The sequence below is a fragment of the Anomaloglossus baeobatrachus genome, chromosome 1 (assembly GCF_048569485.1).
Source record: "Anomaloglossus baeobatrachus isolate aAnoBae1 chromosome 1, aAnoBae1.hap1, whole genome shotgun sequence".
NCBI classification, from domain to species: Eukaryota; Metazoa; Chordata; class Amphibia; order Anura; family Aromobatidae; genus Anomaloglossus; species Anomaloglossus baeobatrachus.
In genome coordinates this window covers 97,914,110-97,927,555 of record NC_134353.1, presented here as the reverse complement: position 1 = coordinate 97,927,555, position 13,446 = coordinate 97,914,110, and the positions used below count along the sequence as shown (strand labels likewise).

General features: G+C 49.4%; 1 protein-coding gene across 1 annotated transcript in view; it reads left to right on the top strand.

The window, feature by feature from the left end:
• The window catches only part of DHX15 (DEAH-box helicase 15), a 150,556-nt gene that overhangs the window by 38,321 nt on the left and 98,789 nt on the right, over nucleotides 1–13,446 (top strand). Inside the window, exons 2-3 of the mRNA XM_075346937.1 lie at nucleotides 3,108–3,450; nucleotides 3,768–3,961. Coding sequence (XP_075203052.1) covers nucleotides 3,108–3,450; nucleotides 3,768–3,961 — 537 coding nt within the window. The remainder of the gene's footprint in view (nucleotides 1–3,107; nucleotides 3,451–3,767; nucleotides 3,962–13,446) is intronic.

Genomic DNA, 13,446 nt, shown 5'->3' with positions numbered 1-13,446 from the left:
GCTCTCGCGCAGGCAATACAATCATCTCACCTAAATCACTGACAGTGACACTGCCCCTGCCGCGATAGTGAACGGGGGCACGGGCCTGAGGGGCCGCACAAAGCAGAGATGAGGGAGCGCGGGACAGGTGAGAATGGGGGGGGGTGTGTGTGTGTGTGTGTGTGTTGGACGTTAACCCCTTAGCGACCTATGACGTACTGGGTACGTTATGGCTCCCTGGTACTTAAGGACCCAGTACATCATGGCGAAATCGCAGCCCCGGTGGCTACGAACGCTGCATTAGATTCGAGGAGGGGACCTCAGGAGGGGTGGTGTGTCCTCCCCGGACCTACGGAGGCTGTGATTGGCTGACGAACGCCGCTCAGTCAATCACAGCCACTAATGTTTCAGCCATTGAAAATTGCTGAAACATTGAAATCCAGCCAAGATCAGGGCAGCTGTAGCACCGATCATTGGCCAGAGCTGGGTGACCTGTGTTTCACCCGCCCCCAGCTCTGATTGGAGAGACCGGCCTTGTGACCGATCTCTCCAATCACTGTGGATCTGGGGCCGCAGACCACTCCCCTCTGCTTCACTCCGGCGTCTGTGGAAGCCTGGTGAGGGGAGCTGCTGACCCATTACTACAGGATGGGGACAATGTGCGCACATTACTATGAGATGGGGATAAGGCTGGGGACATTACAAGGATGGGCACAATACTATTGGATGGGGACATTATTACTATAGTATGGGGACATTACTATAGGATAGGGACTAGGATTGGCACATGACTATAGAATGGGGACATTACTATAGGATGGGGACAAGGTGGGCACAGTACTATAGGATGGGGACATTACTACAGAATGGGGACAAGGTGGGCACATTACTGTAGGCTAGGGACATTACTACAAGGAGACAAGGATGGGAAACATTACTATAGAATAGGGATAATGCTGGGGACATTACTATAGGGTGGGGACAAGGTTGGCACATTACTAAAAGATGGGCACATTACTATAGAATGGGGACAGTACTATAGGATGGGGACATTGCTACAAGGGGACAAGGATGGGGAACATTACTATAAGATGGGGGACAAGGATGGACACATTACTATAGAATGGGGACATTACTATAGGATGGGGGACAAGGATGAACACATTACTATAAAATGGGGACAAGGATGGGGAACATTACTTTAGGATGGGGACAAGGATGAACACATTACTGTGGGAGTGGGACCAGGATGGGGCACAATATTACAAGGGGACAAGGATGGGCACGTTACAACAATATGGGGAACATTACTAAAAGATGTTGGTCAAAATTTCTATATAGTGCTAATTGTAAGACTTAGGCTGGTTTCACACTACGTTTATTTAACATCCGTCCATAACGTTTTTTTAGCGGAAAAACGGATCCAGTGCAAATGCGTTTTCACTTCAATGCATTTGCACTGGACTCACGTTAACATGCGTTCACCTGCGTTTGCGTGCGTTATAGTGAGGATCCAGCGACTTGCAGTTTTTTAACATCTTTCAAAAACGCTACTTGTAGCGTTTTTGAGCTGCGTCCAAATACTGCATGTCACCGGATCCTGACTAAACAGCACGCAAACGCAGGTGAACGCTGGCGTGCTGATAGACAGGATCCTGCTTGCTCTACTGAGCATGCACAGAACCAGTCTCGCGTGATCTGTCTGTCTCTCCTCCTCCCTCCCCCTCTCTCTCTCTATCTCTGTCTTTCCCCCTTCCTCCCCTTCCTCCCCTCCCTCTCTCCCACCTGAGAGCTGCGGACACTCGTAACCAAGGTAAATATCGGGTAACCACTTCTCTTAGTTACCCGATGTTTACGTTGGTAACGTGTGCAGACAGCCCTGCTCCTAGCAGCTGCAGACACTCGTAACCAAGATAAATATCGGGTATCCAAGCCCGATGTTTACCTTGGTTACCAGCGTCTGCAGCTGTCAGAAGCCGGCTCCCAGTCTAGTTCCCCTCACTCCCGATCACATGACTCCAATGCCCGCCCCTAAACATCCAGTGCAGGATCCTGCAAAATAACAGATGCGTTTGCATGCGTTTTTTGCTGTAAAAGCAGGATCCGCTTTTGCAGCAAAAAAACGTTCCTGACGCATGTTAAATAAACGTAGTGTGAAACCAGCCTTATTAGTTACAAGAAAGGGATAAAGTGTAAAAAAAAAAAGTTTATATTTAAACAAAGAATGTGCACGTTTGCTATAATGAACAAGTGAAAATGTTCAAAATCAGTGATCCCAAGGTGTGTAAAAAAAATAAAATATATATGGATATATGGTACCAATAAAAATGTCACTTTGTCCTGCAAAGAATGCGGCCCCCCCAAATTATTTTTTTTCCTCTGTGCGGCCCATACACCCAGCAGAGTTTGAGACCCCTGGTGTAGACAGATTAGGCTACTTTCACACATCCGGTTTTTGCTCTGCGGCACAATACGGCGATCTGCAGAAAAACCGCAACCGTTTTTTTTGCCGTCTGTTGCGGGTTTTTTTTTTTGCATAAACTTACATTAGTGCCGTATTGTGCCGCATGGGCCTGCGTTCGTTCCGGTTTTTGCCGCATGCGGCAGATTTAGCCGATGCCGCGGCCGGATGGAACGTTGCCTGCAACGTTTTTTGCTCCGGCAAAAAAAAGAACGCATTGCGCCGCATCCGGCCGCTGCGGCGCATTTTTCAATGCATGCCTATGGACGCCGGATGCGGCGCGATGCGGAAAAAAACGCATCCGTCCGCCGCATGCGGTTTCTTCCACTGCGCATGCTCAGTAGCGTGCCGCAACCGGAAAAAAACAGACCGGCCGCATGTAAAAACTTATGCAAAGGATGCGGTGTTTTCGCCGCATCCGTTGCATAGGTTTCACAGCTGGATTGAGCCGCACGGCTCAAACCGGATGTGTGAAAGTAGCCTCAGCAGACTCCTTCAGGATGTCCAGCTTTGTGCAGAGAAGCTGGCATAGTACTAGTCTGAAATGCATCACGAGTACTTCACGTATTTACAGAACCAAACATTACGCTACAGTTAAGAATCTAGCTCTGCAAGCTTGAGATTTGTTTTAGGATTATTAATTTTCTGTTTCTTTTTGGTCTTTTAGGAAGGACCGAGATCGCGATAGAGATGACAGATCAAAGGATCGTGACCGCGATCGTGACAGAGACCGCGATCGTGAGCGAGATAGAGACAAAGATAAAGAATCTCGCGGCGCATCCAATCCTCCGTATATTACCGCAGGCAACGTTCAGCCCGTAAAGCCGGCAGCCCTCCCACAGGGCATCAATCCTTTTACCAATTTACCCCACACACCACGTTACTATGACATCCTCAAAAAACGTCTGCAGTTGCCCGTCTGGGAGTACAAGGAACGGTTTACGGATATCCTCATGAGGAACCAAAGTTTTGTCTTGGTGGGAGAAACTGGTTCTGGAAAAACAACACAGGTACGAGTCTATAACACCCTGCTAGATAAGGCCCGTTTCACACATCCGGCTTTTCACCGGATTCGGCACGCGTGCAGTACATTCATTTACAGTGCAAGCGCGACACCATGCGGTTGTGTGCTTCATGCAGAACCGCATTTGTCCGCATGGTGTCGCGCTTTCACTGTAAATGAATCTACTGTACTGCATACATGTCGGATCCGGTATCCGGCGAAATGCCGGATGTGTGAAACCGGCCTAAGCGGTCTAATGCTCTTGTTACCCCAGGTGGTAAATGCTCACCACAAGAGTCCTAACCCGGTGTTGTTCTATTGTAGATCCCTCAGTGGTGCGTGGAGTACATGAGGTCGTTACCAGGTCCAAAGAGAGGTGTAGCTTGTACCCAACCCAGAAGAGTGGCCGCCATGAGTGTAGCTCAGAGGGTTGCCGACGAAATGGATGTGATGCTCGGCCAGGAAGTTGGATACTCTATTCGATTTGAGGACTGCAGCAGCGCAAAAACTATTTTGAAGTAAGTAGAAGAATATCGAAAACTGCGAGTCGTCCAAGTACATGTCCTGGAAACGGTGCCACACCTGGCTATAGGATGCACCGCACTCTTTACTTTGGTGTAGCTCAGCTCTCCTCCTCTCCCCCTTTCCCCAAAAATTTAAAGTGTTACAGCTCTCAGAAAGTTGTAACACAAGCCAAAAAAAAAAATTTTTTTTTTTAATTTTCACCACTTAAAACAAATCAACGTATTCGTACTGGCCTGGGAAATCAAACTGCTAGATCAGATTTATGGTAAAATGAACGCTATAAATAAGAAAATAGAATTAAAAAATAAAATTTCATTTTTTTTTTTTTTAATTTGGAATAACCTCCCCCCCTCCCCTCCCCCCCCCCCTGCTTAAAATTGCATTATATATTAAAATATAAATCCTCACACTGCTATATCAATGGAAAATATAAAAAGCTATGGTTCTTGGAATAAGGGGAGGAAAAAAGGAAAGCGCAAAAATTCGCCCGGTCCTTAACCCCTTAACGACCGCGGGCCGTAAAATTACGTCCTAAATGACATAATCTTACTGCCCGCGGTCCTCCGGCGGCAGCATGCCGCGATCGGCACACATCTCAGCTGATTTTCACAGCTGAGATGTGTGCCTGCTAGGCACGAGCAGAATCGTTATCTGCTCGTGCCGATTAACCCCTTATATGGCGCTGTCAATACATGACAGCGCCATTATAAGCGCGATCGCGGTAAAGTTTTTACTTACCGCCGAAACCGGAAGTCACGTGACGCGATCACGTGACTCCCGATAGTTGTCATGGTAGCACAGGGTCATGTGATGACTCCTGTACTACACCTGACTTAGTTTCACTTTCGCTGTGCCCGGGGCACAGCAAAAGAGAAAGAGAGCGTATCTGCTGTTTACAGCCTTGCAGCTGTGATCAGCAGATACTGCAGAGCGATCGGAATGGTGATCGCAATAGCCCCCTAGGTGGACTAGTAAAATAAAAAAAAAAAGTTAAAAAATAAGTTTTAAAAAATTAAAAAAAAACCTAAAAGTTCAAATCACCCCCCATTCGCCCCATTGAAAATTAAAGGGTTAAAAAAATAAAAAATATACACACATTTGGTATCGCCGCGTTCAGAAACGCCCAATCTATCAAAATATAAAATCAATTAATCTGATCAGTAAACGGCGTAGCGGCAAAAAAATTCCAAACGCCAAAACGACGTTTTTTTGTCGCGACAACTTTTGCGCAAAATGCAATAAGAGGCGATCAAAACGTAGCATCTGCGCAAAAATGGTACCGTTAAAAACGTCAGCTCGAGACGCAAAAAATAAGCCGTCATTGAGCCTAAGATCCCGAAAAATGAGAACGCTACGGGTCACGGAATATGGCGTAAAACGTGCGCCACTTTTTTCGGACAAACTTCCGATTTTTTTTAACCCCTTATATAAAAGTAAACCTATACATGTTTGGTGTCTACGAACTCGCACTGACCTGAGGCATCACACCCACACATCTGTTTTACCATATAGTGAACACAGTAAATAAAATATCTCAAAAACCATAGTGCTATCGCACTTTTTTTGCAATTTTTCAGCATTTGGAATTTTTTTGCCATTTCTTTGTCGCTCCTAATTGGGAGACCCAGACAATTGGGTGTATAGCTACTGCCTCCGGAGGCCACACAAAGTATTACACTTAAAAGTGTAAGGCCCCTCCCCTTCTGGCTATACACCCTCCCGTGGGATCACGGGCTCCTCAGTTTTCATGCTTTGTGCGAAGGAGGCACACATACACGCATAGCTCCACTGTTTAGTCAGCAGCAGCTGCTGACTATGTCGGATGGAAGAAAAGAGGGCCCATATGGGGCCCCCAGCATGTTCCCTTCTCACCCCACTTTTGTCGGCGGTGTTTGTTAAGGTTGAGGTACCCATTGCGGGTACAGAGGCTGGAGCCCACATGCTGCATCCTTCCCCATCCCCCTTAGGGCTCTGGGTGAAGTGGGATTTACCGGTCTCCAGGCACAGAGACCGTGCTCCGTCCACAGCCCCTGGGAATATGCTGGATATGGAGCGTAGTATCGTCAGGGACAGGGCCCTGCTACGCCAAGGTACTCTGTGTCCCCGTACAGTCCGCGCGCACACTGCAGCATTGCTGGGTGTGTTAGTGCGCCGGGGACAACAGCGCTGCGCGCTGGTGCCATTCCTATCTACAGCTTTGCTGAGAGGGGACATGTATTTGAAACTGCCGCGCGGCCGCTGTTGTCAGTTTTTTTTTTTTCGCTGCGGCGCGGCTGGGACTTGTGGTGCGCCGGGGACTTCTGCGCTGGCCGTACATATATCACGGCCGCGCTTATTACTCGAGTCCCCGGCTTTCTGCGGCCTAGTTTCGTTTCGTTCCCGCCCCCAGGCCTGCCAGTCAGGGGAAGGGCGGGACGCTGTACAGAACATCAGCGCAGAGGGCTGGAGTCTGCTTTGCATACTCCAGCCCTCACACTGGGCACAGTGGGACGCCAGTTTCCCGCACTTTGTTTGAGGCACGCCCACGATCCACCTCTCTTCACAGGACGCCGGCAGCCATTCCTGTGTGCAGTCTGAGCTGGAGAGGGGAGACTGGGAGACCCAGACACGGGATTCTGGTGCCCACACACCCGCTTTCAGCGGGCGGTAAGCTGCCCTCAAGGGCTGACCCCCACTGGTGCCGAAGTGTATATTGTATTTTATGCTTGCAGCTTTACATTGCACTGTACGGTCGCTGGGGATCCTTTGCTATATACCCTCCTAGATTTCTCAGAGGACACAACAGCATGTCGACCGCAAAAAGCAAAGGTGCCAAGGCACAGGCTTTCTATGCTGCTTGTACCGCTTGTGGGGCTGTTCTACCGGCAGGTTCCATTGACCCCCACTGTGTGCAGTGCTCGGCCCCTGTGGCACTTGCTCGGCCGGGGCCTCTGCTGGAGGTGACCCAGGCAGAACCTCCTGTAAATACTGTCCAGGTGACAGGGACGGAGTTTGCAGTCTTTGCTGACAGATTGTCTGTGACTATGACTAAAATTCTTGAAACATTGCAGTCTAGACCAGTACCTCAGGCCATGGACACTGTTAACTCATTGCTCCCTGGTCCCCCTCAGTCGGAACAGCTCCGGGATCCGGGGGTGTCTCTTGCATCCCAGGGTGATGGCTCTGACACGGACGACAGTCCCAGACAGCCTAAACGAGCTCGCTATGAGCGGCCCTCGACTTCGTCACACTGGTCAGGGTCCCAGCAGGACTCTCTGTATGATGAGGCGGAGATAGCTGATCAGGATTCTGATCCTGAGACCGCTCTCAATTTGGATACACCAGATGGTGACGCCATAGTGAATGATCTTATAGCGTCAATCAATAAAATGTTGGACATTTCTCCCCCTGCTCCTCCGGTGGAGGAGACAGCTTCACAGCAGGAGAAATTCCATTTCAGGTATCCCAAGCGTAAATTAAGTGTATTTCTGGACCACTCTGACTTTAGAGAGGCAATCCAGAAACACCACGCTTATCCGGATAAGCGTTTTTCCAAGCGGCTTAAGGATACACGTTATCCTTTTCCCCCAGACGTGGTCAAGAGCTGGACCCAGTGTCCCAAGGTGGATCCTCCAATCTCCAGGCTTGCAGCTAGATCCTTAGTTGCAGTGGAAGATGGAGCGGCACTTAAAGATGCCACTGACAGACAGATGGAGCTCTGGTTGAAATCCATCTATGAAGCTATCGGCGCGTCGTTTGCTCCAGCATTCGCAGCCGTATGGGCACTCTAAGCTATTTCAGCTGGTCTTACACAGATTGACACGGTCACACGTACATCTGCTCCGCAGGTGGCACCCTTAACCTCTCAAATGTCTGCATTTGCGTCTTACGCGATTAATGCTGTCCTAGACTCTACGAGCCGTACGGCAGTGGCGTCCGCCAACTCCGTAGTTTTACGCAGAGCCTTGTGGTTAAGAGAATGGAAGGCAGATTCTGCTTCCAAAAAGTGTTTAACCAGTTTGCCATTTTCTCGTGACCGACTGTTTGGGGAGCGCTTAGATGAAATCATTAAACACTCCAAGGGTAAAGATTCATCTTTACCTCAGCCCAGACAAAACAAACCCCAACAGAGGAAAGGACAGTCGGGGTTTCGGTCCTTTCGAGGCTCAGGCAGGTCTCAATTCTCCTCGTCCAAAAGGACTCAAAAGGATCAGAGGAGCTCAGATTCTTGGCGAACTCAGTCACGCCCAAAAAAGACAGCCGGAAGACCCGCTACCAAGGCGGCTTCCTCATGACTTTCGGCCTCCTCTCTCCGCATCCTCGGTCGGTGGCAGGCTCTCCCGCTTTGGCGACATTTGGCTGCCACAGGTCACAGACCGTTGGGTGAGAGACATTCTGTCTCACGGGTACAGGATAGAGTTCAGCTCTCGTCCTCCAACTCGCTTCTTCAGAACTTCTCCACCTCCCGACCGAGCCGATGCTCTGCGGCTAGCGGTGTCCACTCTAAAAGCGGAAGGAGTGGTGACCCCCGTTCCTCTTCTGGAACAAGGTCACGGTTTTTACTCCAATTTGTTTGTGGTGCCAAAAAAGGACGGGTCTTTCCGTCCTGTTCTGGACCTAAAACTGCTCAACAAGCATGTGAAAACCAGGCGGTTCCGGATGGAATCCCTCCGTTCCGTCATCGCCTCAATGTCTCAAGGAGATTTCCTAGCATCAATAGACATCAAAGATGCTTATCTCCACGTGCCGATTGCTCCAGAGCACCAGCGTTTTCTACGCTTCGTTATAGGAGACGGACACCTTCAGTTCGTAGCCCTGCCTTTCGGTTTGGCGACAGCCCCAAGGGTCTTCACCAAGGTCATGGCAGCAGTAGTAGCAGTCCTGCACTCTCAGGGTCACTCTGTGATCCCTTACTTGGACGATCTACTTGTCAAGGCACCCTCTCAAGAGGCATGCCAAAACAGCCTGAACGTTGCGCTGGAGACTCTCCAGAGTTTCGGGTGGATCATCAACTTTTCAAAGTCAAATCTCACCCCGACCCAATCGATAACATACCTTGGCATGGAGTTTCATACTCTCTCAGCGATAGTGATGCTTCCGCTGGACAAACAGCGTTCACTACAGACAGGGGTGCAATCTCTCCTTCAAGGCCAGTCACACCCCTTGAGACGCCTCATGCACTTCCTAGGGAAGATGGTAGCAGCAATGGAGGCAGTCCCTTTCGCGCAGTTTCATCTGCGTCCACTACAATGGGACATTCTCCGCCAATGGGACGGGAAGTCGACGTCCCTCGACAGGAACGTCTCCCTTTCTCAGGCGGCCAAGGAATCTCTTCAGTGGTGGCTTCTTCCCACCTCATTGTCAAAGGGAAAGTCCTTCCTACCCCCATCCTGGGCGGTGGTCACGACGGACGCGAGCCTGTCAGGGTGGGGAGCGGTTTTTCTCCACCACAGGGCTCAGGGTACGTGGACTCAGCAAGAGTCCACCCTTCAGATCAATGTTCTAGAAATCAGAGCAGTGTATCTTGCCCTACAAGCCTTCCAGCAGTGGCTGGAAGGCAAGCAGATCCGAATTCAGTCGGACAACTCCACAGCGGTAGCATACATCAACCACCAGGGTGGCACACGCAGTCGGCAAGCCTTCCAGGAAGTCCGACGGATTCTAACGTGGGTGGAAGACACGGCTTCCACCATATCCGCAGTTCACATCCCAGGCGTGGAAAACTGGGAAGCAGACTTTCTCAGTCGCCAGGGTATGGACGCAGGGGAATGGTCCCTTCACCCGGACGTGTTTCAGGAGATCTGTCGCCGCTGGGGGATGCCGGACGTCGATCTGATGGCGTCACGGTACAACAACAAGGTCCCGGCTTTCATGGCACGGTCTCACGATCACCGAGCTCTGGCGGCAGACGCCTTAGTTCAAGATTGGTCGCAATTCCGGCTACCTTATGTGTTCCCACCTCTGGCATTGTTACCCAGAGTGCTGCGCAAGATCAGGGCCGACTGCCGTCGCGCCATCCTCGTCGCTCCAGACTGGCCGAGGAGATCGTGGTACCCAGATCTGTGGCACCTCACGGTAGGCCAACCATGGGCACTACCAGAACGACCAGACTTGCTATCTCAAGGGCCGTTTTTCCACCTGAATTCTGCGGCCCTGAACCTGACTGTGTGGCCATTGAGTCCTGGATCCTAGCGTCTTCAGGATTATCTCGAAAGGTTATTACCACCATGAGACAGGCTAGAAAACCATCCTCCGCCAAGATCTACCACAGGACGTGGAAGATATTCTTATATTGGTGCGCGGCTCAGGGAGTTCCTCCCTGGCCTTTTGCATTGCCTACTTTTCTTTCCTTCCTGCAATCCGGGTTGGAAAAAGGTTTGTCGCTCAGCTCCCTTAAAGGACAAGTCTCAGCGCTATCTGTATTTTTTCAGAAACGCCTAGCACGACTTACTCAGGTGCGCACGTTCCTGCAAGGAGTTGGTCATATCGTCCCTCCTTACAAGCGGCCGTTAGAGCCCTGGGATCTGAACAAGGTTCTAATTGCTCTCCAGAAGCCGCCTTTCGAGCCTATGAAGGATGTTTCCCTTTCTCGTCTTTCACAGAAAGTGGCTTTTCTAGTAGCGGTCACGTCTCTTCGGAGAGTGTCCGAGCTAGCGGCGCTCTCATGCAAATCTCCCTTCCTGGTGTTTCACCAGGACAAGGTGGTTCTACGTCCGGTTCCTGAGTTTCTCCCTAAGGTGGTATCCCCCTTTCATCTCAATCAGGATGTCACATTACCTTCCTTGTGTCCTCATCCAGTTCATCAATTTGAGAAAGGTTTGCATTTGTTGGATCTGGTCAGAGCACTCAGGATCTACATTTCCCGCACGGCGCCCTTACGCCGCTCGGATGCACTCTTTGTCCTTGTCGCTGGTCAGCGTAAAGGGTCGCAAGCTTCCAAATCCACCCTGGCTCGGTGGATCAAGGAACCAATTCTTGAAACCTACCGTTCTGCGGGGCTTCCGGTTCCTTCAGGGCTGAAGGCCCATTCTACCAGAGCCGTGGGTGCGTCCTGGGCATTACGGCACCAGGCTACGGCTCAGCAGGTGTGCCAGGCGGCTACCTGGTCGAGTCTGCACACCTTTACCAAGCATTATCAGGTGCATACCTACGCTTCGGCGGACGCCAGCCTAGGTAGACAAGTCCTTCAGGCGGCGGTTGCCCACCTGTAGGACAGGGCTGTTTGACGGCCCTATCACGAGGTATTCTTTTACCCACCCAGGGACTGCTTTTGGATGTCCCAATTGTCTGGGTCTCCCAATTAGGAGCGACAAAGAAGAAGGGAATTTTGTTTACTTACCGTAAATTCCTTTTCTTCTAGCTCCAATTGGGAGACCCAGCACCCGCCCTGTTTTCTTAGGGATTTTTGGTTTTTTCGAGTACACATGTTGTTCATGTTGAATGGTTTCAGTTCTCCGATGTTTCTTCGGATTGAATTTGTCTTTAAACCTGTTATTGGCTTTCCTCCTTCTTGCTTTTGCACTAAAACTGAGGAGCCCGTGATCCCACGGGAGGGTGTATAGCCAGAAGGGGAGGGGCCTTACACTTTTAAGTGTAATACTTTGTGTGGCCTCCGGAGGCAGTAGCTATACACCCAATTGTCTGGGTCTCCCAATTGGAGCTAGAAGAAAAGGAATTTACGGTAAGTAAACAAAATTCCCTTCTTTCTAGTACACTATATGGGAAAACTGATGGTTTCATTTAAAAGTACAGCTCGTTCCGCAAAAAATGAGCCCTCACATGACCATATTGACTGAAAAATAAAAAAGTTACGTCTCTCAGAAAAAGAATGGCGAAAAAAAAAAACGGAAAGCGAAAAATCGGCCGGTCGTGAAGGGGTTAAAGGGAATCTGTCACCAGATTTTTGCAACCTAATCTGAGAGTGGCATAGTGTAGACACAGAGACCCTGATTCCAGTGATGTGTCACTTACTGGGCTGGTTAGCATAGTTTTGATCTACTGCTGATTAATCAGTGTTTTTATTATTAGAGGACTACTTGGAATACTGCAGGTAGTCCAGTATATTCATGAGCTCTGTATAACTGCTAGATCTGCAGCAGAGAAAACATTGATTTTTAGCAAAATAACATCAAACAGCTTAGTAAGTGACACATTGCTGTAATCAGGGTCTCTGTCTCTACATTTTTCTGCTCTCAGCTAAAGGAGTAAAAAGCCTGGGGACAGATTCTTTAACACAAAAACCTGATTTAAACAAGGCATTTTTCTGATGACCTCTTCAGGGCATAAAATATTGGTGGCCTCTGCCCGGGACAGGACATCAATATTGGATGTGTGGGGGTCCGATCGTCAGAACTTCTGCCACTCAACTAATTTCAGGGGCTGTGACACCTAGCAAGTGCTGATGTGTAAAATTACAAAAATATTGAGCTGCGGAACACTCAACCTCCACCGATCTAATGGTGCTTTATATCATCTGAATAGTACAAAACACGCTTCTGATATGTAAATTAATATCAGTTTTACTGCGCGTAGAGGGTATAGTGCAGATTGCGCCGCTATTGAACAGTGCCGGTGATTATTTGACCATGTCTGCTTTCTTGAAGTATCATGCAGTCATTTTCATAGTTTAGCATTTATCCTGGCTGTATGAAACCCTAGTCACTTTAGTTAAGCGGCAGCTAACAAAGCTTACTACATAGTACCATCATCAGGAAGTGGCGGAAGGTAATAGGACTCTCGTGTGCCTGTATCATAGTGCTAATTAATAATTACACCCCTAACCGTATAGTTCAGGGTCACTAGTACACGATTTGTCTGGAAATTCGGTTATGAGATTAAGAGTAGTTCACCCATATTTTTCATTGTCTAGTTCGATATTATATTGAGAAACAATGTTTCTCTCAAATACCTTGTGTTGGCAATAGGGCCTGTGAGAGGAGCTATTGCAGACCGTTGGTCCCCGCTCCGTGATGTCATTGTCAAGAGCCGCACACGTCACATCCGTGCACCCGGCTGCATTCTTCCAGACTCACTGAGCTGTGAGCGGTGTTTCACTGCTTGTCACAGCCCATCTGCTTTCGCCTCCCTCCTCCTCCCTCACAGCACAGAGCGTCGCGTCTCTTGCTTGCAGTGTTCTGCTGTGAGGGAGGAGGAGATGTGCTGTGCTGTGACAGCAGTGAAACACCGCTCACAGCTCAGTGAGTCAGGAAGACTGCAGCCGGCTGCACGGATGTGACGTGTACGGCACTTGACGGTGACCTCACGGAGCGGGGAACAGCGGTCTGCAATAGCTCCTCTCACAGGCACTATTGCCAACACAAGGTATTTGAGAGAAACATTGTTTCTCAATATAATATTGAACTAGACAATAAAAAATATGGGTTAACAACCCTTTTTAAGGCTATGTGGCGACAGGGAAAGTCTCCTGCGGATATATCCGCAGGACATTCCGCAGGAGCTCCCAGAAAACCACAGCACATCTGTCTGTTTCCATGCTGCG